The following is a 27,354-nucleotide window of genomic DNA, read 5'->3' on the forward strand; positions in this document are numbered from 1 at the left end:
GTGAATGTGTTGTGGTCAGATGAGACCAAAATGGAGCTCTTTGGCATCAACTCAACTCGCCGTGTTTGGAGGAGGAGGAATGCTGCCTATGACCCCAAGAATACCATCCCCACCGTCAAACATGGAGGTGGAAACATTATGCTTTGGGGGTGTTTTTCTGCTAAGGGGACAGGACAACTTCACCGCATCAAAGGGACGATGGACGGGGCCATGTACCGTCAAATCTTGGGTGAGAACCTCCTTCCCTCAGTCAGGGCATTGAAAATGGGTCGTGGATGAGTATTCCAGCATGACAATGACCCAAAACACAAGGCCAAGGCAACAAAGGAGTGGCTCAAGAAGAAGCACATTAAGGTCCTGGAGTGGCCTAGCCAGTCTCCAGACCTTAATCCCATAGAAAATCTGTGGAGGGAGCTGAAGGTTCGAGTTGCCAAACGTCAGCCTTGAAACCTTAATGACTTGGAGAAGATCTGCAAAGAGGAGTGGGACAAAATCCCTCCTGAGGTGTGTGCAAACCTGGTGGCCAACTACAAGAAACGTCTGACCTCTGTGATTGCCAACAAGGATTTTGCCACCAAGTACTAAGTCATCTTTTGCAGAGGGGTCAATGCAAATCATTTTTTACATGCGTTTTTCAGGATTTTTTGTTGTTATTCTGTCTCTCACTGTTCAAATAACCCTACCATTAAAATTATAGACTGATCATTTCTTTGTCATTGGGCAAACGTACAAAATCAGCAGGGGATCAAATACTTTTTTCCCTCACTGTAGAATGACAAAAAATAAATGTTGCGGTTTGTCTGGGATTCATTCAGCATGACCCCCCCTCCACTCAAAACAGCATTTTACTTCTTTATTATACCTCATAGTGCTGCCACACCATTCAGTTCTTTATTATACCTCATAGTGCTGCCACACCATCCAGTTCTTTATTATACCTCATAGTGCTGCCACACCATCCAGTTCTTTATTATACCTCATAGTGCTGCCACACCATTCAGTTCTTTATTATACCTCATAGTGCTGCCACACCATCCAGTTCTTTATTATACCTCATAGTGCTGCCACACCATCCAGTTCTTTATTATACCTCATAGTGCTGCCACACCATCCAGTTCTTTATTATACCTCATAGTGCTGCCACACCATCCAGTTCTTTATTATACCTCATAGTGCTGCCACACCATCCAGTTCTTTATTATACCTCATAGTGCTGCCACACCATTCAGTTCTTTATTATACCTCATAGTGCTGCCACACCATTCAGTTCTTTATTATACCTCATAGTGCTGCCACACCATCCAGTTCTTTATTATACCTCATAGTGCTGCCACACCATCCAGTTCTTTATTATACCTCATAGTGCTGCCACACCATCCAGTTCTTTATTATACCTCATAGTGCTGCCACACCATCCAGTTCTTTATTTTACCTCATAGTGCTGCCACACCATCCAGTTCTTTATTATACCTCATAGTGCTGCCACACCATCCAGTTCTTTATTATACCTCATAGTGCTGCCACACCATCCAGTTCTTTATTATACCTCATAGTGCTGCCACACCATCCAGTTCTTTATTATACCTCATAGTGCTGCCACACCATTCAGTTCTTTATTTTACCTCATAGTGCTGCCACACCATCCAGTTCTTTATTATACCTTAGTGCTGCCACACCATCCAGTTCTTTATTATACCTCATAGTGCTGCCACACCATTCAGTTCTTTATTATACCTCATAGTGCTGCCACACCATTCAGTTCTTTATTATACCTCATAGTGCTGCCACACCATCCAGTTCTTTATTATACCTCATAGTGCTGCCACACCATCCAGTTCTTTATTATACCTCATAGTGCTGCCACACCATCCAGTTCTTTATTATACCTCATAGTGCTGCCACACCATCCAGTTCTTTATTATACCTCATAGTGCTGCCACACCATCCAGTTCTTTATTATACCTCATAGTGCTGCCACACCATCCAGTTCTTTATTATACCTCATAGTGCTGCCACACCATCCAGTTCTTTATTATACCTCATAGTGCTGCCACACCATCCAGTTCTTTATTATACCTCATAGTGCTGCCACACCATCCAGTTCTTTATTATACCTCATAGTGCTGCCACACCATCCAGTTCTTTATTATACCTCATAGTGCTGCCACACCATCCAGTTCTTTATTATACCTCATAGTGCTGCCACACCATTCAGTTCTTTATTATACCTCATAGTGCTGCCACACCATTCAGTTCTTTATTATACCTCATAGTGCTGCCACACCATTCAGTTCTTTATTATACCTCATAGTGCTGCCACACCATTCAGTTCTTTATTATACCTCATAGTGCTGCCACACCATTCAGTTCTTTATTATACCTCATAGTGCTGCCACACCATCCAGTTCTTTATTATACCTCATAGTGCTGCCACACCATTCAGTTCTTTATTATACCTCATAGTGCTGCCACACCATTCAGTTCTTTATTATACCTCATAGTGCTGCCACACCATTCAGTTCCTCTTCCATCAACAGATATTTCTCACTAACACAAAGCAAGATTTAATGTACTGCAATATCTATTTGAGAGACAAGATTGCGTGATAACACCTACCACAGAAGGAGAAGTTGTTTTCATGGGTTTAATGATTTCACAATCACTGCTCCCCACCAAGACACACTGCCGTCCATTCACTCACACAAAACCTGTGGGCAGTCTGGTCATCGCTTGGAAGAGGAAACATCTTGCAGGACTTCCTCATACCCACGATGCCCTGCTGCCAATTTCCTCGCTGCATCACAGAGGAGGGAGAGGGAGAGAGGGAGAGAGGGAGAGAGGGAAAGGGAGAGAGAGAGAGAGAGAGAGAGAGAGAGAGAGAGAGAGAGAGAGAGAGAATTATCAAATTACATTGAATGAACTACAGGACAAAATACAAACCCTCCAACCCAAAAAGGTGGTATTCTACATGAAATGATCAAATATACAGATCACAAATTCCTATTGGCTATACTTAAACTGATTAACATCATCCTTGGCTCTGGCATCTTCTCCGATATTTGGAACCAAGGACTGATTACCCCAATCCACAAAAGTGGATACAAATTTGACCACAATAACTACCGTGGGATATGCGTCAACAGCAACCTTTGGGAAAATCTTCTGCATTATCATTAACAGCAGACATTTCCTCAGTGAAAACAATGTACTGAGCAAATATCAAATTGGCTTTTTACCAAATGACCATACGACAGACCACGTATTCACCCTGCACACCCTAATTGACAAACAAACAAACCAAAACAAAGGCAAAGTCTTCTCATGCTTTGTTGACTTCAAAAAAGCTTTTGACACAATTTGGCATGAGGGTCTGCTATACAAATTGATGGAAAGTGGTGTTGGGGAAAAAACATACGACATTATAAAATCCATGTACACAAACAACAAGTGTGCGGTTAAAATTAGCAAAGAAACACACATTTCTTTCCACGGGCCGTGGGGTGAGACAGGGATGCAGCTTAAGCCCCACCCTCTTCAACATATATATATCAACGAATTGGCGAGGGCACTAGAACAGTCTGCAGCACCCGGCCTCACCCTACTAGAATCTGAAGTCAAATGTCTACTGTTTTCTGATTATCTGGTGCTTCTGATCCCAACCAAGGAGGGCCTACAGCAGCACCTAGATCTTCTGCACAGATTCTGCCAGACCTGGGCCCTGACAGACCTGGGCCCTGACAGTAAATCTCATTAAGACAAAAATAATGGAGTTCCAAAAGAGGTCCAGTTGCCAGGACCACAAATACAAATTCCATCTAGACACTGTTGCCCTAGAGCAGGTATTTCCAAACTGGGGGTACGCACAATGCCGTCGGCGGTACGCCAAATAAGTTTTTTATTCACATTTATTTATTTTTATAATAAAATACAAATAATATTTTTACAAAAAATCTATTCTTCACATTTTCAAATTGTTTTTCTCTCACCTGAGTCGCCTCGTTTCACTGCCAAAAATAAAATTCAACCATCTAGTGTTCAGCGAAATAACAACACAATGTCAAATACAGGTAGCCTAGTGAAATAATTAACATCCAAGCACATTTTTATTTATGTAACTAGGCAAGTCAGTTAAGAACAAATTCTTATTTTCAATGACAGCAGTTTAACTGCCTTGTTCAGGTGCAGAACAACAGATTTGTACCTTGGGTATTCGAACTTGCAACCTTTCGGTTACTAGTCTAACACTCTAACCACTAGGCTACGCTGCCGCCACATTAACTGTTACTCTCTTGCGGGAATTCCATTAACGTTCTGTATGTAGCCAAATGTAGCTGTTGCTCATTCCGTTTGCTCGAAAATTGAAAAATGGTTCAAAAAAGTAAGGCCAGCGTCCATAGAGACACATACCAGCTCTACTGGTAGTACTGCTACTACCAGCAGTACTACACCTGCTACTACCAGCAGTACTACACCTGCTACTACCAGCAGTACTACACCTGCACCTGTCAACGACACAAGTTGTTCTGCTTCCACGAGCACATCCAATGATAGCATCAGTAATTCTACATGTGTTGTTAGCCCAGCTAGAATGGACACTGACAGTTGTGAATCTGATGCAGCCGAAGAGCTAGTGCCCCCTTACCCGGGAAAGCACCGAACAACAGACAGGGACGTTGGACCATCGAAAAGGTGCAAATATGATGAGAACGACATTGATTTGGGGGTTCACTTATATTGGGAGTAGTGCCTTTCCTTGGCCACAGTGTGTTATATGTGCAAAAGTACTATCTCACAACTCGATGAAACCTTCACTCTTGCACCGACATTTAGAAACAAAACATGCCAATTTGAAAAATAAGCCACGGGAGTTTTTTTGAGCGACAATTAAGACGACTTTCGAGTAGTAAGACATGTATAAAAGCAACAGATACCATTAATAAGAAGGGGCTAGAATCGTCTTATATGGTGAGCTACAGAGTGGCTAGGACAGGCAAACCCCCATACTATTGTGGAGGACTTAAATCTTCCTGCTGCTGCGGATATGGCTGGGACAATGCTGGGGGAAAAGGCCCAAAAAACTATAGAGACAATGACTTCATCAAACAACGCCGTTTCACGATGCATCAGTGACGTGGCAGGAGATGTTTTGAAACAATTACTGCTTCGCATACAAGCCAGTGAATTCTATGCGTCAACAGACGTGACGGGCCTGGCACAGCTCCTGGTATATGTCCGTTATGTTGATGGGGGGTCAATTAAGGAAGACATCCTCTTCTGCAAACCACTGGAAACCAGGACAACAGGAGAAGATATTGTTAAAGTACTGGACAGCTTTGTGACATCAAATTAACTATGGTGATCAAGATGTGTTGGTATCTGTACTGATGGCGCAAAAGCCATGACAGGGAGACATAGTGGAGTGGTAACACGTGTGCAAGCAGTTACTCCCGACGCCACCTGGGTACACTGCAGCATCCACCGAGAGGCTCTCGCTGCCAAGGGAATGCCTGACAGCTTGAAAGATGTTTTGGACACTACAGTGAAAATGGTTAACTTTATTAAAGCAAAAGGCCCCTGAACTCTCGTGTATTTTCTGCACTATGCAATGATATGGGCAGCGACCATGTAACGCTTTTACAACATAAAGAAGTGCGCTGGTTATCAAGGGGCAAAGTATTGACACATTTTTTTTCATTGAGAGACGAGCTCAAAGTTTTGTTAACTGACCATAATTTTCACTTGTCTGACCGCTTGCATGATGACAAGTTTCTCACACGACTGGCCGATCTGGGTGATCTGAATCTAGGATTACAGGGACTCTCTGCAACTATATTCAATGTGCGGGACAAAATTGAGGCTATGATTAAGAAGTTGGAGCTCTTCTCTATATGCATTAACAAGGACAACACACAGGTCTTTCCATCATTGTATGATTTTTTGTGTGCAAATGAACTCAAGCTTACGGACAATGTCAAATGTGATACAGCAAAGCACCTGAGTGAGTTGGGTGCACGATTACGCAGGTACTTTCCCGAAACGGACGACACAAACAACTGGATTCATTATCCCTTTCATGTCCTGCTTCCAGTCCACTTACCGATATCTGAACAAGAGAGCCTCATCGAAATTGCAACAAACGGTTCTGTGAAAATGTAATTTAATCAGAAGCCGTTGCCAGATTTCTGGATTGGGCTGCGCTCAGAGTGTCCTGCCTTGGCAAATCGTGCTGTTAACTTCTTTGGGATAGGGGGCAGTATTTTCACGGCCGGATAAAAAACGTACCGATTTAATCTGGTTACTACTCCTGCCCATTAACTAGAATATGCATATAATTAGTAGATTTGGATAGAAAACACTCTAAAGTTTCTAAAACTGTTTGAATGGTGTCTGTGAGTATAACAGAACTCATGTGGCAGGCCAAAACCTGAGAAGATTCCATTCAGGAAGTGCCCTGTCTGACAATTTGTTGTCCTTCTGTTGCATCTCTATCAACATTACAGCATCTGTGCTGTAACGTGACACTTTCTAAGGCTTCCATTGGCTCTCTAAAGCCGCCAGAAAGTGGAATGGGGTGTCTGCTGTCTCTGGGCAAAGTACAGCAGCAGAGTTTGTAAGTGGTCAGCCTGGGGACAGTGAGACTGAGATGCGTGTTCACGAGATTTCTCCATTTTTTTCTTTCAGCCTTTGAATGAATACAACGTTGCCCAGTTGGAATATTATCGCTATTTTACGAGAAAAATAGCATAAAAATTGATTTTACACAGCGTTTTACATGCTTCTAAGTACGGTAATGGAATATTTTGACATTTTTTGTCACGAAATGCGCTCGCGCATTACCCTTCGGATAGTGACCTGAACGCACAAACAAAACGGAGGTATTTGGATATAACTATGGATTATTTGGAACCAAAACAACATTTGTTGTTGAAGTAGAAGTCCTGGGAGTGCATTCTGACGAAGAACAGCAAAGGTAATCCAATTTTTCTAATAGTAATTCTGAGTTTAGTGAGCCCCAAACTTGGTTTGTGTCAAAATAGCTAGCCTGTGATGGCCGAGCTATGTACTCAAAATATTGCAAAATGTGCTTTCGCCGAAAAGCTATTTTAAAATCTGACATAGCGTTTGCATAAAGGAGTTCTGTATCTATAATTCTTAAAATAATTGTTATGTATTTTGTCAACGTTTATCATGAGCAATTTAGTAAATTCACCGGAAGTTTTCGGTGGGTATGCTAGTTCTGAACATCACATGATAATGTAAAAAGCTGGTTTTTGATATAAATATGCACTTGATTGAACAAAGCACGCATGTATTGTATAACATAATGTCCTAGGAGTGTCATCTGATGAAGATCATCAAAGGTTAGTGCTGCATTTAGCTGTGGTTTGGGTTTATGTGACATATATGCTTGCTTGGAAAATGGCTGTGTGATTATTTGTGTCTATGTACTCTCCTAACATAATCTAATGTTTTGCTTTCGCTGTAAAGCCTTTTTGAAATCGGACAATGTGGTTAGATTAACGAGAGTCTTATCTTTAAAATGGTGTAAAATAGTTGATTGTTTGAGAAAATTGAAATGTATATTTTAGTTGGTTTTGTATTTCGCGCCGTGCGATGCCATTGGCTCCAATACAACCCTACATTGCAGAGTCATGTGCATCCTTTCAAGCACACCCTTCTCATTAACCTGTGGTGAGTTATTCACAATTTTCAATGAACAAATAAGGTTTTATATGTAAGATGGTTAAATAAAGAGCAAAATGATTGATTATTATTATATTATTATTTGTGCCCTGGTCCTATAAGAGCTCTTTGTCACTTCCCACGAGCCTGGTTGTGACAAAAACTCTCATTAATTCTTATGTTTAATAAATGTAGTGTATAGTGTGTTTGGCAGGCTTACAATGATGGCAAAAAACAACATTTGAGAGTTCACTGACCCTGGTGCGAGAGGGGGTAATCACTTCTACTGCCATCCATCATCACTTCTACTGCCATCCACAATCACTTCTACTGCCATCCATAATCACTTCTACTGCCATCCATAATCATTTCTACTGCCATCCATAATCACTTCTACTGCCATCCATAATCACTTCTACTGCCATCCATAATCACTTCTACTTACTGCCATCCATAATCACTTCTACTGCCATCCATAATCACTTCTACTGCCATCCATAATCACTTCTACTGCCATCCATAATCACTTCTACTGCCATCCATAATCACTTCTACTGCCATCCATAATCACTTCTACTGCCATCCATAATCACTTCTACTTACTGCCATCCATAAGCACTTCTACTGCCATCCATAATCACTTCTACTGCCATCCATAATCACTTCTACTGCCATCCATAATCACTTCTACTGCCATCCATAAGCACTTCTACTGCCATCCATAATCACTTCTACTGCCATCCATAATCACTTCTACTTACTGCCATCCATAATCATTTCTACTTACTGCCATCCATAATCACTTCTACTGCCATCCATAATCACTTCTACTGCCATCCATAATCACTTCTACTGCCATCCATAATCACTTCTACTGCCATCCATAATCACTTCTACTGCCATCCATAATCACTTCTACTGCCATCCATAATCACTTCTACTGCCATCCATAAGCACTTCTACTGCCATCCATAATCACTTCTACTGCCATCCATAATCACTTCTACTGCCATCCATAATCACTTCTACTGCCATCCATAATCACTTCTACTGCCATCCATAATCACTTCTACTGCCATCCATAAGCACTTCTACTGCCATCCATAATCACTTCTACTGCCATCCATAATCACTTCTACTGCCATCCATAATCACTTCTACTGCCATCCATAATCACTTCTACTGCCATCCATAATCACTTCTACTGCATCCATAATCACTTCTACTGCCATCCATAATCACTTCTACTGCCATCCATAATCACTTCTACTGCCATCCATAATCACTTCTACTGCCATCCATAATCACTTCTACTGCCATCCATAAGCACTTCTACTGCCATCCATAATCACTTCTACTTACTGCCATCCATAATCACTTCTACTGCCACCCATAATCACTTCTACTGCCATCCATAATCACTTCTACTGCCATCCATAATCACTTCTACTGCCATCCATAATCACTTCTACTGCCATCCATAATCACTTCTACTGCCATCCATAATCACTTCTACTGCCATCCATAATCACTTCTACTGCCATCCATAATCACTTCTACTGCCATCCATAATCACTTCTACTGCCATCCATAATCACTTCTACTGCCATCCATAATCACTTCTACTGACATCCATAATCACTTCTACTGCCATTCATAAGCAGTTTGTGACCGTGTCAATGCCTACAGAATGCTCATTCTGGGGTTGAAAACAAAAGACGAATTCCTGAGATCTGAATGATAGAAAAAAATGGACAGTAAATCAATAAAGTATATATTTTTTTAATTTTGTGTCCCCTCAGAGGATGACCTGATGTCGGGATGTCTGCCGGGCCGTGTTGGGGAGATGCCCATGTCTCTGGGAGGGCACCACGGGGCGGCGGCAGCTCAGGCCATAGCGGCTCAGGCGGCTGCAGGACAGGCGGCTGCAGCGGCGGTGCAGGCTGCAGCGTTGGAGCAGCTGAGGGAGAAACCGGAGAGCGGGGAGCCGCCAGAGAAGAAGAGGATGGATCAACAGAGGCTCATGCAGCATGCGCTGCAGCGGAACCTCCTCGCCATGGCAACGCAGCTGCCCATGAACATCAAGTTTAACAACAGAGGTGAGAGGATGAGAGGTAATATAACACTTTATTAACTTTCAAACGCATATTATTAAATTACATGTGTATTGGTATCTATATGGCTGAGAGGCTGAGCGATGAGACAAAGCAACACAGTTACATTACTAATTGTGGATAAAGCAACACAGTTACATATTAATTGTGGATAAAACAGCACAGTTACATTATTAATTGTGGATAAAGCAACACAGTTACATATTAATTGTGGATAAAGCAACACAGTTACATATTAATTGTGGATAAAGCAACACAGTTACATATTAATTGTGGATAAAGCAACACAGTTACATATTAATTGTGGATAAAGCAACACAGTTACATATTAATTGTGGATAAAGCAACACAGTTACATATTAATTGTGGATAAAACAGCACAGTTACATTATTAATTGTGGATAAAGCAGCACAGTTACATTATTAATTGTGGATAAAGCAACACAGTTACATTATTAATTGTGGATAAAGCAACACAGTTACGTTATTAATGTGAACACATGTCTATCTGTTAGTAGGTCCTTACAGTGCTGTAATTATGATGTGTAACTGTGACACACGCATGGATCATTTCAAAACACACAGAGGAGCACTTGGAGATCAGTGAGTGTAATTTAGAGATAACGCCCTACCCAGAATCCAGTGTGTTCTGTAACACACCCTAAATCCACCTGCTTAATATTAAGCTAAACCCACATTTTTCATCTGCGGTTGTTAAATAAACCAAAAAATAACACCGTATCCTTGACTCATTTTTGTTGCGTATCTTTGAGTGAGTTGGAGGTGTAGGACGTCTTTAACTGAGTGATTTATTTATATATATATTTTATATTTATTTTCACCTTTATTTAACCAGGTAGGCAAGTTGAGAACAAGTTCTCATTTACAATTGCGACCTGGCCAAGATAAAGCAAAGCAGTTCGACAACATACAACAACACAGAGTTACATATGGAGTAAAACAAACATACAGTCAATAACACAGTAGAAAAATAAGTCTATATACAATGTGAGCAAATGAGGTGAGATAAGGGAGGTAAAGGCAAAAAAAGTAAAAAAGTAAATACAATATAGCAAGTAAAACACTGGAATGGTAGATTTGTAGTAGAAGAAAGTGCAAAGTAGAAATAAATAATGGGGTGCAAAGGAGCAAAATAAATCAAATAAATAAATACAGTAGGGGAAGAGGTAGTTGTTTGGGCTAAATTATAGATGGGCTATGTACAGGTGCAGTGATCTGTGAGCTGGCGTATCATTAGTGAAATACCTGAGCCACTATCGTAACACATCATTAATCATTCCATCTGCAATCTGGTGTCTTGATGACTGTTGTGAGGAAATACTGCTCCATTACCAGAGAGGGGGGGAATACCGGAAGTCATGAGTCAGAATCTGCAGCCGGTCCGTCCGTCCATCCGTCCGTCTGTTGTGGGTTTTCAGTGTGGCGGTGTTTACGACAAGCCATAAGTCATACATTACTGAATAATAGAGCGTAAAGGAAGAATGAGGGGCCCTATCTGTTCAGGTGTGGTTTCATCTCTCTCTACATGACTGCCTCTCAGCCATTAGTTATAATTTGTGGGCTTTTCTCTCGAAAGCTTAATGGTGGAATGAGTCAGAATCTTTCACTGGTTAATTCCTCTACTGGTCGACCCGACCAGCCTGGCTGGCTGGACTGCAACCCAACATATAAACACTAATTTAGAGATGACATCAAAACACTGTTATTAAATACGGCCCGGCAGGCTGGAGAACGCCCGCAAAATGTTCTGTAATAGTGATGCTGCTTTGAAATAAAGGTTTTAAAATCTAAACTATTAAATGATACATTAATATCAAATGAGTGTGTGTTTATGTTATTATCATTTTGTTTTGTTTTTGTTCCTATTCGGGAGAAGATTGTATCACTGCACGCCAAGCCTTGCTTTTCACAAGTACACTACTATCCAAGTTATCCTGCCTGTCTGCTATGATTCATCCGTCTGTCACAGTCTCCCTCAGGGAGATAACCCATTGGCCATAACTGACATGTACAAATCACTGCTACATCTGTCTCTCTGTCTCTCTGTCTCTTTGTCTCTTTGTCTCTCCGTCTCTCCGTCTCTCCGTCTCTCCGTCTCTCCGTCTCTCCGTCTCTCCGTCTCTCCGTCTGTCTGTCTGTCTGTCTGTCTGTCTGTCTGTCTGTCTGTCTGTCTGTCTGTCTGTCTGTCTGTTTGTCTCTCTCTCTGTCTCTCTCTCTACCTCTCTACCTCTCTACCTCTCTCTGTGTCTCTCTCTCTCAGAACTCTTTAATAAACTGCTCCTTACCCTGTCACTCTAGGAGTTATCGCCGATACTCTGCCGAACGCTTTTCTCCTGCTCCTTGTGTTCCCATTCTAAATGCTGATATTGAGTTTTCCTCTCTCTCTCTCTCTCGCCTCCTGACAGATGATAGACAAGAGACTCCATTGAACCTGTCTACCGGCGGCATTAGCAGCATCAACATGTCAATAGAAATAGATGGAGTTGTCTACACAGGTAAATAGAGGGGCCGTTTGCTGATGTAATTGCAGGCAGGAAATTCAATAAGTTATAGCAGCGCCCTGGCGCTTAGTCCTCCACGCAATTTGATGTCTTTGCTATAAAATCCATCGTAATGAAGTGACAGTCCAATAGAGTTAAAAAAAAAGTTAAATATCTCAGAATTTGAGGCTGTGGATGTGAGATCGATGGGGTTTATTGTCTTAGACCTGCCAAGGAGAGAGGCCACGGCAGGTTTAGCCTCAACTCCTCCCGCCCACTCGCACACCACCTCCTATTCTGCCTTCTAGTGATGGGTCGTTCGCGAACGAGTCGGCTCTAAGAGCAGGCTCTTGTAGGTGAACGTTGGGAGCTGGCTCTAAGAGCAGGCTCTTGTAGGTGAATGTTGGGAGCCGGCTCTAAGAGCAGGCTCTTGTAGGTGAACGCTGGGAGTCGGCTCTAAGAGCAGGCTCTTGTAGGTGAACGCTGGGAGTCGGCTCTAAGAGCAGGCTCTTGTAGGTGAACGCTGGGAGTCGGCTCTAAGAGCAGGCTCTTGTAGGTGAACGCTGGGAGTCGGCTCTAAGAGCAGGCTCTTGTAGGTGAACGCTGGGAGTCGGCTCTAAGAGCAGGCTCTTGTAGGTGAACGCTGGGTGCCGGCTCTAAGAGCAGGCTCTTGTAGGTGAACGCTGGGAGCCGGCTCTAAGAGCAGGCTCTTGTAGGTGAACGCTGGGAGTCGGCTCTAAGAGCAGGCTCTTGTAGGTGAACGTTGGGAGTCGGCTCTAAGAGCAGGCTCTTGTAGGTGAACGTTGGGAGCCGGCTCTAAGAGCAGGCTCTTGTAGGTGAACGCTGGGAGTCGGCTCTAAGAGCAGGCTCTTGTAGGTGAACGTTGGGAGTCGGCTCTAAGAGCAGGCTCTTGTAGGTGAACGCTGGGAGTTGGCTCTAAGAGCAGGCTCTTGTAGGTGAACGCTGGGAGTCGGCTCTAAGAGCAGGCTCTTGTAGGTGAACGTTGGGAGCCGGCTCTAAGAGCAGGTTCTTGTAGGTGAACGCTGGGAGCCGGCTCTAAGAGCAGGCTCTTGTAGGTGAACGCTGGGAGTCGGCTCTAAGAGCAGGCTCTTGTAGGTGAACGCTGGGAGTCGGCTCTAAGAGCAGGCTCTTGTAGGTGAACGCTGGGAGTCGGCTCTAAGAGCAGGCTCTTGTAGGTGAACGTTGGGAGTCGGCTCTAAGAGCAGGCTCTTGTAGGTGAACGCTGGGAGTCGGCTGTAAGAGCAGGCTCTTGTAGGTGAACGCTGGGAGTCGGCTCTAAGAGCAGGCTCTTGTAGGTGAACGCTGGGAGTCGGCTCTAAGAGCAGGCTCTTGTAGGTGAACGCTGGGAGTCGGCTGTAAGAGCAGGCTCTTGTAGGTGAACGCTGGGAGCAGGCTCTAAGAGCAGGCTCTTGTAGGTGAACGCTGGGAGCCGGCTCTAAGAGCAGGCTCTTGTAGGTGAACGTTGGGAGTCGGCTCTAAGAGCAGGCTCTTGTAGGTGAACGCTGGGAGTTGGCTCTAAGAGCAGGCTCTTGTAGGTGAACGCTGGGAGTCGGCTCTAAGAGCAGGCTCTTGTAGGTGAACGTTGGGAGCCGGCTCTAAGAGCAGGTTCTTGTAGGTGAACGCTGGGAGCCGGCTCTAAGAGCAGGCTCTTGTAGGTGAACGCTGGGAGTCGGCTCTAAGAGCAGGCTCTTGTAGGTGAACGCTGGGAGTCGGCTCTAAGAGCAGGCTCTTGTAGGTGAACGCTGGGAGTCGGCTCTAAGAGCAGGCTCTTGTAGGTGAACGTTGGGAGTCGGCTCTAAGAGCAGGCTCTTGTAGGTGAACGCTGGGAGTCGGCTGTAAGAGCAGGCTCTTGTAGGTGAACGCTGGGAGTCGGCTCTAAGAGCAGGCTCTTGTAGGTGAACGTTGGGAGTCGGCTCTAAGAGCAGGCTCTTGTAGGTGAACGCTGGGAGTCGGCTCTAAGAGCAGGCTCTTGTAGGTGAACGTTGGGAGCCGGCTCTAAGAGCAGGCTCTTGTATGTGAACGTTGGGAGCCGGCTCTAAGAGCAGGCTCTTGTAGATGAACGCTGGGAGTCGGCTCTAAGAGCAGGCTCTTGTAGGTGAACGCTGGGAGTCGGCTCTAAGAGCAGGCTCTTGTAGGTGAACGCTGTGAGTCGGCTCTAAGAGCAGGCTCTTGTAGGTGAACGCTGGGAGTCGGCTGTAAGAGCAGGCTCTTGTAGGTGAACGCTGGGAGCAGGCTCTAAGAGCAGGCTCTTGTAGGTGAACGCTGGGAGTCGGCTCGCTTATCGGAAGAGCCAAATCTATTGCTGGCGCAGCTGGCTCAGGCACCAGGGCAACAGGAAGAAGAGGGAGGGACAGCCCCAGCAGCCAGCTGGCTCAGGCACCATGGCAACAGGAAGAAGAGGGAGGGACAGCCCCAGCAGCCAGCTGGCTCAGGCACCATGGCAACAGGAAGAAGAGGGAGGGACAGCCCCAGCAGCCAGATGGCTCAGGCACCAGGGCAACAGGAAGAAGAGGGAGGGACCGCCCCAGCAGCCAGCTGGCTCAGGCACCAGGGCAACAGGAAGAAGAGGGAGGGACAGCCCCAGCAGTCAGCTGGCTCAGTCACCAGGGCACCAGGAAGAAGAGGGAGGGAGGGACAGCCCCAGCAGTCAGCTGGCTCAGTCACCATGGCAACAGGAAGAAGAGGGAGGGAGGGACAACCCCAGCAGCCAGCTGGCTCAGGCACCATGGCAACAGGAAGAAGAGGGAGGGAGGGACAGCCTCAGCAGTCAGCTGGCTCAGGCACCAGGGCAACAGGAAGAAGAGGGAGGGAGGGACAGCCCCAGCAGTCAGCTGGCTCAGGCACCAGGGCAACAGGAAGAAGAGGGAGGGACAGCCCCAGCAGTCAGCTGGCTCACGCACCAGGGCGACAGGAAGAAGAGGGAGGGAGGGACAGCCCCAGCAGTCAGCTGGCTCAGGCACCAGGGCAACAGGAAGAAGAGGGAGGGAGGGACAGCCCCAGCAGTCAGCTGGCTCAGGCACCAGGGCAACAGGAAGAAGAGGGAGGGAGGGAGGGACAGCCCCAGCAGTCAGCTGGCTCACGCACCAGGGCGACAGGAAGAAGAGGGAGGGAGGGACAGCCCCAGCAGTCAGCTGGCTCAGGCACCAGGGCAACAGGAAGAAGAGGGAGGGAGGGAGGGACAGCCCCAGCAGTCAGCTGGCTCAGGCAGCATGGCAACAGGAAGAAGAGGGAGGGACAGCCCCAGCAGTCAGCTGGCTTAGGCACCAGGGCAACAGGAAGAAGAGGGAGGGAGGGACAGCCCCAGCAGTCAGCTGGCTCAGGCACCAGGGCAACAGGAAGAAGAGGGAGGGAGGGAGGGAGGGACAGCCCCAGCAGTCAGCTGGCTCAGGCACCATGGCAACAGGAAGAGGGAGGGAGGGACAGCCCCAGCAGTCAGCTGGCTCAGTCACCATGGCAACAGGAAGAAGAGGGAGGGAGGGACAACCCCAGCAGCCAGCTGGCTCAGGCACCATGGCAACAGGAAGAAGAGGGAGGGAGGGACAGCCTCAGCAGTCAGCTGGCTCAGGCACCAGGGCAACAGGAAGAAGAGGGAGGGAGGGACAGCCCCAGCAGTCAGCTGGCTCAGGCACCAGGGCAACAGGAAGAAGAGGGAGGGAGGGACAGCCCCAGCAGTCAGCTGGCTCAGGCACCAGGGCAACAGGAAGAAGAGGGAGGGAGGGACAGCCCCAGCAGTCAGCTGGCTCAGGCACCAGGGCAACAGGAAGAAGAGGGAGGGAGGGACAGCCCCAGCAGTCAGCTGGCTCAGGCACCAGGACAACAGGAAGAAGAGGGAGGGAGGGACAGCCCCAGCAGCCAGCTGGCTCAGGCACCAGGGCAACAGGAAGAAGAGGGAGGGAGGGAGGGACAGCCCCAGCAGTCAGCTGGCTCAGGCACCAGGGCAACAGGAAGAAGAGGGAGGGAGGGAGGGAGGGAGGGAGGGAGGGAGGGAGGGAGGGAGGGACAGCCCCAGCAGTCAGCTGGCTCAGGCATCAGGGCAACAGGAAGAAGAGGGATCAGATGGAGCAGAAGCACCAGCAGTAGTGCAACAAATGTCTGCTGTTTGGATGCTGTTTGACGAGAGAGCAACTGGGGATGCAGCACGAAGGAATCCCTCAGCAGATGCCATAATGGAGGTCCGATCCTATTTGGAGGAGCCCCTCCTCCAAAGATCTGCAGATCCTCTGAGCTGGTGGAAAAACATGGCCTCTGTCTACCCACGGCTAACTAAAGTCATGACAGGGAGAATTTACATAGTGGCCACATCCGTTCCCTCTGAGAGGGTCTTCTTGAAAACGGAACAAATAATTACTGAGAGAAGAAACCGCATCAGCCCCTTGAAAGTGAGGCAACTTGTATTTCTGAATGCAAATCTCTCATAAAAGCTAAATATGGTCAGCGTTGCTGTGTGCTGCTGGTTATAACACTAAAGAAGAGAGAGAAAAGAGGGACCAGTTTAATGTTTTAAGTGGGATGCTGCAGTTTTGCAAATTGTTATTTATTTTTCTTTGATATGGTGCAATATTCTATTAAGCTGTTCAGATTGTATTCACTTTGAATGGTTACATTTATATGCACTTGGTTTATATACATTAAAAAGTTATACTTTAAATGCAAATGTTTAATAGCATTCTTTTTCATAACAAACCAATGCATTTTTAAATACGTTGTGGTTAAGGTAGGGAGTATGAATTCATTTAATAATTTAATTAGAATTGTTTTAACACCAATCATAGTCAAACTATCGCAAACTGTTTGACTTGAAAAAAAATACAAAACATATATTTTTTAAAGAGCCGTTTAGGAGCCAAAAGAGCCGTTTGGGAGCCAAAAGAGCCGTCTCTTTATTGGTGAGCTGAGCCGAACGATTCGGCTCACTGAAAAGAGACGGAATGCCCATCACTAATGCCTTCGAGCGATGAGGTAATTACCTGAAGATAGGCAGGCCAGACAGTAAAGAATAAACCTGCTGTGTCATCAAAGAGAAAGGAGGACCAAGGCACTCTTCACATAATTAATTAAAATGCCTTTATTATTATGGCGTCTTCAAATAGAAACAATGTTTTTAAAAATCCGACGCGTTTCGGCTGCATGGCCTTCAGAGTACTCCCAGAGTACTCCCCGTCAGAGTACTCCCCGTCAGAGTACTCCCCGTCAGAGTACTCCCAGAGTACTCCCCCCGTCAGAGTACTCCCAGAGTACTCCCCGTCAGAGTACTCCCCGTCAGAGTACTCCCCGTCAGAGTACTCCCCGTCAGAGTACTCCCAGAGTACTCCCCGTCAGAGTACTCCCTGACGAAGGCCATGCAGCCGAAACGCGTCGGATTTTTAAAAACATTGTTTCTATTGAACATGCCATACTAATAAAGGCATTATAATCTATTATATGAAGAGTGCCTTGGTCCTCCTTTCTGTTTGAAGACCAACTCAACCCTTTTACCAAAGAGCACCTTCTGTCTACCAACATTTACTATTGTGTACCTTAGTAGCGCTTCCCTTCCTCCTCTTTCTACTAAACCTGCTGTGAGGTTGAACGTGGCCTTCACCATGATATTTAGTCCCTGTGTGTGAAACACCGTACTCAGATCATTGCGGCGCAGTCTGCATTTTTCTGTGGGTTGGACAGAGTGGTCAGACAGACAACTTTGGGATGAAAATATTTGTGTTGTCCCACAGATCATTTTTTGGAGTGGAAACGGTCATATTTGTGCTTTGCATGTGTTAGCCTACCTATATTGTTTTATAAGCTCCTATTTGGTTCATTATTCACACTCTCAGCATTCGCTGCTTCACGTTCAGTAGCCTACCTCTCCTCTCCTAGTTGGGCGTGTGAGATCAACTGTACCAATACGTCTAGTCTCATTGAAATAGACTAGGCTGCCTATACAATGGACAGAGAATCACATGGCAGTTTTCTTTCCAAGGAAATTAACTTAAAGATGATTAGGCTGATTAGTTTGCTACAGTGGCTGTAAATAAATATTGATAATGGAAAGAAGTCGAAGGCATTCAACCAACTGAAGTTGAGGCGCAACCAAAACATTTGAGCATCATTGAAAATAAAAATTTGTATTGCGCATTTACCATAGTTGCACCTTTCTGATAAATATTGATTACCCATTTATTTGTCTCCGTCTGAAAATAATCCCGCTCCTAAAAGGTAGGCTATATGAAAAACGTAGGAAGGTTCCGCTCTCTCTCCAGTTCGGCTCTTTTCAAACTACAGTACATCTATCCCATTGGCTGATAGAGCCCGGTAATACAGCCTAATATAACAGCCCACGTGAGCATCTTTGGTCATTTAACCTATTTCTTAGGTTATTTCTGCGCGTTTTAATATTGCCTGTAGAGCGCAAAACTTGCTGTGACCATGGCTGGCAACAAGCTGCGCCACATCAAATCAAATCAAATCAAATTTATTTATATAGCCCTTCGTACATCAGCTGAAATCTCAAAGTGCTGTACAGAAACCCAGCCTAAAACCCCAAACAGCAAGCAATGCATGTGAAAGAAGCACGGTGGCTGGGAAAAACTCCCTAGGAAAAACTCCTGAGAAAGGCCAAAAACCTAGGAAGAAACCTAGAGAGGAACCAGGCTATGAGGGGTGGCCAGTCCTCTTCTGGCTGTGCCGGGTGGATATTATAACAGAACATGGTCAAGATGTTAAAATGTTCGTAAATGACCAGCATGGTCAAATAATAATAATCATAGTAATTGTCGAGGGTGCAACAAGCACGTCCGGTGAACAGGTCAGGGTTCCGTAGCCGCAGGCAGAACAGTTGAAACTGGAGCAGCAGCATGGCCAGGTGGACTGGGGACAGCAAGGAGTCATCATGCCAGGTAGTCCTAGGGCTCAGGTCCTCCGAGAGAAAGAAAGAAAGAAAGAAAGAGAGAATTAGAGAGAGCATATTTACATTCACACAGGACACCGGATAAGACAAGAGAATACTCCAGATGTAACAGACTGACCCTAGCCCCCCGACACATAAACTACTGCAGCATAAATACTGGAGGCTGAGACAGGAGGGATCAGAAGACACTGTGGCCCCATCCGATGATACCCCCGGACAGGGCCAAACAGGCAGGATATAACCCCACCCACTTTGCCAAAGCACAGCCCCCACACCACTAGAGGGATATCTACAACCACCAACTTACCGTCCGAAGACAAGGCCGAGTATAGCCCACAAAGATGTCCGCCACGGCACAACCCAAGGGGGGGCGCCAACCCAGACAGGAAGACCACGTCAGTGGCTCAACCTACTCAAGTGACGCACCCCTCCCATGGACGGCATGGAAGAACACCAGTAAGTCAGTGACTCAGCCCCTGTAAAAGGGTTAGAGGCAGAGAATCCCAGTGGGAAGAGGGGAACCGACAAGGCAGAGACAGCAAGGGCGGTTCGTTGCTCCAGCCTTTCCGTTCACCTTCACACTCCTGGGCCAGACTATACTTAATCATAGGACCTACTGAAGAGATAAGTCTTCAGTAAAGACTTAAAGGTTGAGACTGAGTCTGCGTCTCTCACATGGGTAGGCAGACCATTCCATAAAAATGGAGCTCTATAGGAGAAAGCCCTACCTCCAGCCGTTTGCTTAGAAATTCTAGGGACAATTAGGAGGCCTGCGTCTTGTGACCGTAGCGTACGTGTAGGTATGTACGGCAGGACCAAATCGGAAAGATAGGTAGGAGCAAGCCCATGTAATGCTTTGTAGGTTAGCAGTAAAACCTTGAAATCAGCCCTTGCCTTAACAGGAAGCCAGTGTAGGGAAGCTAGCACTGGAGTAATATGATCAAATTTTTTGGTTCTAGTCAGGATTCTAGCAGCCGTATTTAGCACTAACTGAAGTTTGTTTAGTGCTTTATCCGGGTAGCCGGAAAGTAGAGCATTGCAGTAGTCGAGCCTAGAAGTAACAAAAGCATGGATTAATTTTTCTGCGTCATTTTTGGACAGAAAGTTTCTGATTTTTGCAATGTTACGTAGATGGAAAAAAGCTGTCCTTGAAGCAGTCTTGATATGTTCTTCAAAAGAGAGATCAGGGTCCAGAGTAACGCCGAGGTCCTTCACAGTTTTATTTGAGACGACTGTACAACCATCCAGATTAATTGTCAGATTCAACAGAAGATCTCTTTGTTTCTTGGGACCTAGGACAAGCATCTCTGTTTTGTCCGAGTTTAAAAGTAGAAAATTTGCAGCCATCCACTTCCTTATGTCTGAAACACAGGCTTCTAGCGAGAGCAATTTTGGGGCTTCACCATGTTTCATTGAAATGTACAGCTGTGTGTCGTCCGCATAGCAGTGAAATTTAACATTATGTTTTCGAATGACATCCCCAAGAGGTAAAATATATAGTGAAAACAATAGTGGTCCTAGAACGGAACCTTGAGGAACACCGAAATTTACAATTGATTTGTCAGAGGACGAACCATTCACAGAGACAAACTGATATCTTTCCGACAGATAAGATCTAAACCAGGCCAGAACTTGTCCATGTAGACCAATTTGGGTTTCCAATCTCTCCAAAAGAATGTGGTGATCGATGGTATCAAAAGCGGCACTAAGATCTAGGAGCATGAGGACAGATGCAGAGCCTCGGTCTGACGTCATTAAAAGGTCATTTACCACCTTCACAAGTGCAGTCTCAGTGCTATGATGGGGTCTAAAACCAGACTGAAGCGTTTCGTATACATTGTTTGTCTTCAGGAAGGCAGTGAGTTGCTGCGCAACAACTTTTTCTAAAATTTTTGAGAGGAATGGAAGATTCGATATAGGCCGATAGTTTTTTATAATTTCTGGGTCAAGATTCGGCTTTTTCAAGAGAGGCTTTATTACTGCCACTTTTAGTGAGCTTGGTACACATCCGGTGGATAGAGAGCCGTTTATTATGTTCAACATAGGAGGGCCAAGCACAGGAAGCAGCTCTTTCAGTAGTTTAGTTGGAATAGGGTCCAGTATGCAGCTTGAGGGTTTGGAGGCCATGATTATTTTCATCATTGTGTCAAGAGATATAGTACTAAAACACTTTAGTATCTCCCTTGAGCCAAGGTCCTGGCAGAGTTGTGCAGACTCTGGACAATGAAGCCCTGGAGGAATACCCAGATTTAAAGAGGAGTCCGTAATTTGCTTTCTAATGATCATGATCTTTTCCTCAAAAAAGTTCATAAATTTATTACTGCTGAAGTGAAAGCCATCCTCCATTTGCGAATGCTGCTTTTTAGTTAGCTTTGCGACAGTGTCAAAAAGAAATTTTGGATTGTTCTTATTTTCCTCAATTAAGTTGGAAAAATAGGATGATCGTGCAGCAGTGAGGGCTCTTCGATACTGCACGGTACTGTCTTTCCAAGCTAGTCGGAAGACTTCCAGTTTAGTGTGGCGCCATTTCCGTTCCAATTTTCTGGAAGCTTGCTTCAGAGCTCGTGTATTTTCTGTATACCAGGGAGCTAGTTTCTTATGACAGATGTTTTTAATTTTTAGGGGTGCAACTGCATCTAGGGTATTGCGCAAGGTTGAATTGAGTTCCTCGGTTAGGTGGTTAACTGATTCTTGTCCTCTGACGTCCTTGGGTAGGCAGAGGGAGTCTGGAAGGGCATCAAGGAATCTTTGGGTTGTCTGAGAATTTATAGCACGACTTTTAATCTTCCTTGGTTGGGGTCTGAGCAGATTATTTGTCGCAATTGTAAACGCAATAAAATGGTGGTCCGATAATCCAGGATTATGAGGAAAAACATTAAGATCCACAACATTTATTCCATGGGACAAAACTAGGTCCAGAGTATGACTGTGGCAGTGAGTAGGTCCAGAGACATGTTGGACAAAACCCACTGAGTCGATGATGGCTCCGAAAGCCTTTTGGAGTGGGTCTGTGGACTTTTCCATGTGAATGTTAAAGTCACCAAAAATTAGAATATTATCTGCTATGACTACAAGATCCGATAGGAATTCAGGGAACTCAGTAAGGAACACTGCATATGGCCCAGGAGGCCTGTAAACAGTAGCTATAAAAAGTGATTGAGTAGGCTGCATAGATTTCATGACTAGAAGCTCAAAAGACGAAAACGTCATTGTTTTTTTTTGTAAATTGAAATTTGCTATCGTAAATGTTAGCAACACCTCCGCCTTTGCCGGATGCACGGGGGGTTTGGTCACTAGTGTAACCAGGGGGTGAGGCCTCATTTAACACAGTAAATTCATCAGGCTTAAGCCATGTTTCAGTCAGGCCAATCACATCAAGATTATGATCAGTGATTAGTTCATTGACTATAACTGCCTTGGAAGTGAGGGATCTAACATTAAGTAACCCAATTTTGAGATGTGAAGTATCACAATCTCTTTCAATAATGGCAGGAATGGAGGAGGTCTTTATACTAGTAAGATTACTGAAGCGAACACCGCCATTTTTAATTTTGCCCAACCAAGATCGAGGCACAGACACGGTCTCAATGGGGAAAGCTGAGCTGACTACGCTAACTGTGCTCGTGGCAGACTCCACTAAGCTGGCAGGCTGGCTAACAGCCTGTTGCCTGGCCTGCACCCTATTTCATTGTGGAGCTAGAGGAGTTAGAGCCCTGTCTATGTTCGTAGATAAGATGAGAGCACCCCTCCAGCTAGGATGGAGTCCGTCACTCCTCAGCAGGCCAGGCTTGGTCCTGTTTGTGGGTGAATCCCAGAAAGAGGGCCAGTTATCTACAAATTCTATCTTTTGGGAGGGGCAGAAAACAGTTTTCATCCAGCGATTGAGTTGTGAGACTCTGCTGTAGAGCTCATCACTCCCCCTAACTGGGAGGGGGCCAGAGACAATTACTCAATTACTCACATGCGCCTGAAATATCATTGAGGGACTGCGTTTGGGTTCTGGAACAGTTATTCTGGGAGCGGGAGGTAGACAAATAGAAAGCCAGCGGGAGGGGGTGGGAGCGGGATGAAGAATTCAGACTGGAGTTGATCATGACAGGATTTAACTTTAAATCTAGTGGTTCTAAGTATTTAGGTGAATACTGTATCATTACATTTTGCATTTTAGTAGACGCTCTTATCCAGAGCAACTTACAGTAGTGAATAAGTACATTTCATTTCATGCATTTTTTTTTTGTACTGGCCCCCTGTGGGAATCGAACCCACAACCCTGGTGTTGTAAACACCATGCTGGCGTTGCAAACACCATGCTGGCGTTGCAAACACCATGCTCTACCAACTGAGCCACAGGGATGACCGGCATGTGAAATAGGCCTTGGGAAATCATTGTCAAAAACAGTGGTACTGTTGCGTGTAGGTCTAGATTATTTCTGGTTTGATCACATATAAATATCAAAACATTCTTTCAACAACTCCAAAGCAATTTCTTGTCTGTGGCAAAGGAACCACTGACTGACTCACTCACTGTCTTTGTTTTCTTTGTAGATTATCAAGACACCTGCTGGTAACTCTTAATTGGTTCAGACAGCTCATGAGGTCTCCTACATATCTGTCCACTAGGTGGGACTCTTATGACCCAAACAGGCTTCATGCATAGCTTCTATTTTCACATAGGAGAAGGAGTAAAATGTCTCTATTTTCACATAGGAGTAAAATGTCTCTATTTTCACATAGGAGAAGGAGTAAAATGTCTCTATTTTCACATAGGAGTAGGAGTAAAATGTCTCTATTTTCACATAGGAGTAGGAGTAAAATGTCTCTATTTTCACATAGGAGTAGGAGTAAAATGTCTCTATTTTCACATAGGAGTAGGAGTAAAATGTCTCTATTTTCACATAGGAGTAAAATGTCTCTATTTTCACATAGGAGTAGGAGTAAAATGTCTCTATTTTCACATAGGAGTAAAATGTCTCTATTTTCACATAGGAGTAGGAGTAAAATGTCTCTATTTTCACATAGGAGTAAAATGTCTCTATTTTCACCCATAAGAGGAGTAAAATGTCTCTATTTTCACCCATAAGAGGAGTAAAATGTCTCTATTTTCACCCATAAGAGGAGTAAAATGTCTCTATTTTCACCCATAAGAGGAGTAAAATGTCTCTATTTTCACCCATAAGAGGAGTAAAATGTCTCTATTTTCACCCATAAGAGGAGTAAAATGTCTCTATTTTCACCCATAAGAGGAGTAAAATGTCTCTATTTTCACCCATAAGAGGAGTAAAATGTCTCTATTTTCAGCGCTTACCACCAATTTTCTATTCTGAGAAGCTTTGTGGATACAAGCCCCAAGCCTCAGATATAGTTGTATTATTCAGGTTGTTTAAGTGTGACAATGTGGTATTTGTTAGTTAGTGAGTTGAATTGTTACCATAGTTTTTGTCTAATTGTGATATTACAGTAAATATGATAAACATCTGTCCCACAAAATAAACTACGGGGGAAAAACGGATTGTATGATAGAACATGTAGAAATTTACCAATGTAGTAGTCGTAGTAGTAGTAGTAGTAGTAGTAGTGGTGGTAGAAAGTAGTAGTAGTAGTAGTAGTAGTAGTAGTAGTAGTAGTAGTAGTAGCAGTAGTAGTGGTGGTAGAAATAGTAGTAGTAGTAGTAGTAGTAGTAGTGGTAGTAGTAGTAGTAGTAGTAGTAGTGGTAGTAGTAGTAGTAGTAGTGGTGGTAGAAATAGTAGTAGTAGTAGTAGTAGTAGTAGTAGTAGTAGTAGTAGTAGTAGTAGCAGTAGTAGTGGTGGTAGTAGTGGTGGTAGTAGTGGTGGTAGTGGTAGCAGTAGTAGTAGCAGTAGTAGTAGTAGTAGTAGTAGTGGTGGTAGTAGTAGTATTAGTGGTGGTAGTAGTGGTAGTAGTGGTAGCATCCTAGTGGTAATAGTAGTAGTAGCAGTAGTAGCAGTAGTAGTAGTAGTAGTAGTCACAGTAGTAGTAGTAGTAGTAGTAGTAGTAGTAGTAGTCACAGTAGTAGTAGTGGTAGTAGTAGTAGTAGTAGTCACAGTAGTAGTAATAGTAGTAGTAGTACCAGCAGTAGTAGGTGGTAGTAGTAATAGGGGTAGCAGTAGTCTAGCAGTAATAGTAGTAGTGGTAGTAGTATTAGTAATAGCTGTAGTAGTAGTAGTAGTAGTAGTAGCAGTAGTAGTAGTAGTAGTAGTCGTAGTAGTAGTATAAATATTATTATTAGTTGTAGCAGTAGTAGTAATAGTAACAGCGTAGTAGTAATATTAATAGCGGTATCAGTAGTAGTAGTAGTAGTAGTATTAGTAGGAAAAATAGTATCATTAGCAGTAATAGAAGTACTTTATTAATCCCAACTTCAGAAATGGGTATCACCACCTTCAAAATGGTTTCCTCCGTCCTCCCTCCCGCTCTCCTCTCTCTGTCCCTCCAGGTGTTCTGTTTGCCAAGAAGCCCTCCCTTCCCGTGATGCTGGGTGGTCACCAGAACCAGAACCACACCTCCTCTCAGGAAAAGACCAGTCTGGGGCTGAACTACTCCTGTGTACAGATCCAACCGTCCTGCTGCTCTTCCTCCTCCACGTCCTCCACATCCTCGGTCCACGGGCCCGGAAACTCATCTCCCTGATCTGAGTCTCGCCCACAGCCCCACAAACTCACTCTAAACCTCTGTTGTGTATGTAGAGGACCTCTGAACCCTGTGTGTATGTAGAGGACCTCTGAACCCTGTGTGTATGTAGAGGACCTCTGAACCCTGTGTGTATGTAGAGGACCTCTGATCCCCAATGGTATGCAGAGGACCTCTGAACCCTGTGTGTATGTAGAGGACCTCTGAACCCTGTGTGTATGTAGAGGACCTCTGAACCCTGTGTGTATGTAGAGGACCTCTGAACCCTGTGTGTATGTAGAGGACCTCTGAACCCTGTGTGTATGTAGAGGACCTCTGAACCCTGTGTGTATGTAGAGGACCTCTGATCCCCAATGGTATGCAGAGGACCTCTGAACCCTGTGTGTATGTAGAGGACCTCTGAACCCTGTGTGTATGTAGAGGACCTCTGAACCCTGTGTGTATGCAGAGGACCTCTGAACCCTGTGTGTATGTAGAGGACCTCTGAACCCTGTGTGTATGTAGAGGACCTCTGAACCCTGTGTGTATGTAGAGGACCTCTGAACCCTGTGTGTATGTAGAGGACCTCTGAACCCTGTGTGTATGTAGAGGACCTCTGAACCCTGTGTGTATGTAGAGGACCTCTGAACCCTGTGTGTATGTAGAGGACCTCTGAACCCTGTGTGTATGCAGAGGACCTCTGAACCCTGTGTGTATGTAGAGGACCTCTGAACCCTGTGTGTATGTAGAGGACCTCTGAACCCTGTGTGTATGTAGAGGACCTCTGAACCCTGTGTGTATGTAGAGGACCTCTGAACCCTGTGTGTATGTAGAGGACCTCTGAACCCTGTGTGTATGCAGATGAAGTCCTCTGTCTTTCTGTCCTGTGTGTATACAGTTGAAGTCAGCTGTCTTTGGTGTTTTTCCTAAGACCAGCTGCTCAGTTTGGAGCGGTGTTAACCTAAGTGCGGATCAATGGTGACACATCATTGGACCCAAGGAACTGTGGGACAAAGACACTGGGAGACATGTTGTCTTTCTGTCTGTTTCCTCCGTCAGAAGAGGAGATGCTCGTCGACGTGTAGTAAGGTTTGTTTGTGACCTCTACAAGGCATTATAGCTCATAGTATTGCTGCTTTTTCCCCTGAAAGAAAAACAAGAGTAACCAATGAAAAGACAGTAGAAGCTTAATAAACTATAGTATGCACAGCACAGATTCAATAGTGGGCTGGACAGTAGTCGAAGCTTTGGCTTGGTACCAATGATCAAGCTATAAGGATATACAATCAACAAAGCACATCTCTCAGAATCAGGGAAGTGCCATATTTCCTCCTTTTCTTTCAGAGAGGAAAATATCAGGGCCGTGTTGTCTATTGAAGATCCGCTCATCTCTCAACACATCGCCTAATGTAAAGGTGTAAACCACATGGCCTAGTAGCCTACAGCATTGCTTCCCTTTGAGTCGTGGTCAGTGTACCCTTACCCTTCTCAGATGTGGCTCTGAAGAGATTGAATGATGGCTCAT

The 27,354-nt window shown here is 44.9% G+C and overlaps 1 protein-coding gene across 3 annotated transcripts in view; it reads left to right on the forward strand.

The window, feature by feature from the left end:
• LOC115165060 (AT-rich interactive domain-containing protein 3A) overlaps positions 1 to 25,886 on the forward strand; it is a 172,736-nt gene extending 146,850 nt beyond the window's left edge. For 2 of the 3 annotated variants that reach the window (XM_029718093.1, XM_029718095.1), the window contains 3 exons: positions 9,486 to 9,797; positions 12,224 to 12,313; positions 25,657 to 25,886. In XM_029718093.1, coding sequence (XP_029573953.1) covers positions 9,486 to 9,797; positions 12,224 to 12,313; positions 25,657 to 25,850 — 596 coding nt within the window. In that variant the 3' untranslated portion in view covers positions 25,851 to 25,886. The remainder of the gene's footprint in view (positions 1 to 9,485; positions 9,798 to 12,223; positions 12,314 to 25,656) is intronic. The other variant, XM_029718094.1, reaches the window with a different exon arrangement.
• The last annotated feature ends 1,468 nt before the right edge of the window (positions 25,887 to 27,354 follow it).

This window comes from Salmo trutta, chromosome 27, assembly GCF_901001165.1.
Source record: "Salmo trutta chromosome 27, fSalTru1.1, whole genome shotgun sequence".
NCBI lineage: Eukaryota > Metazoa > Chordata > Actinopteri > Salmoniformes > Salmonidae > Salmo > Salmo trutta.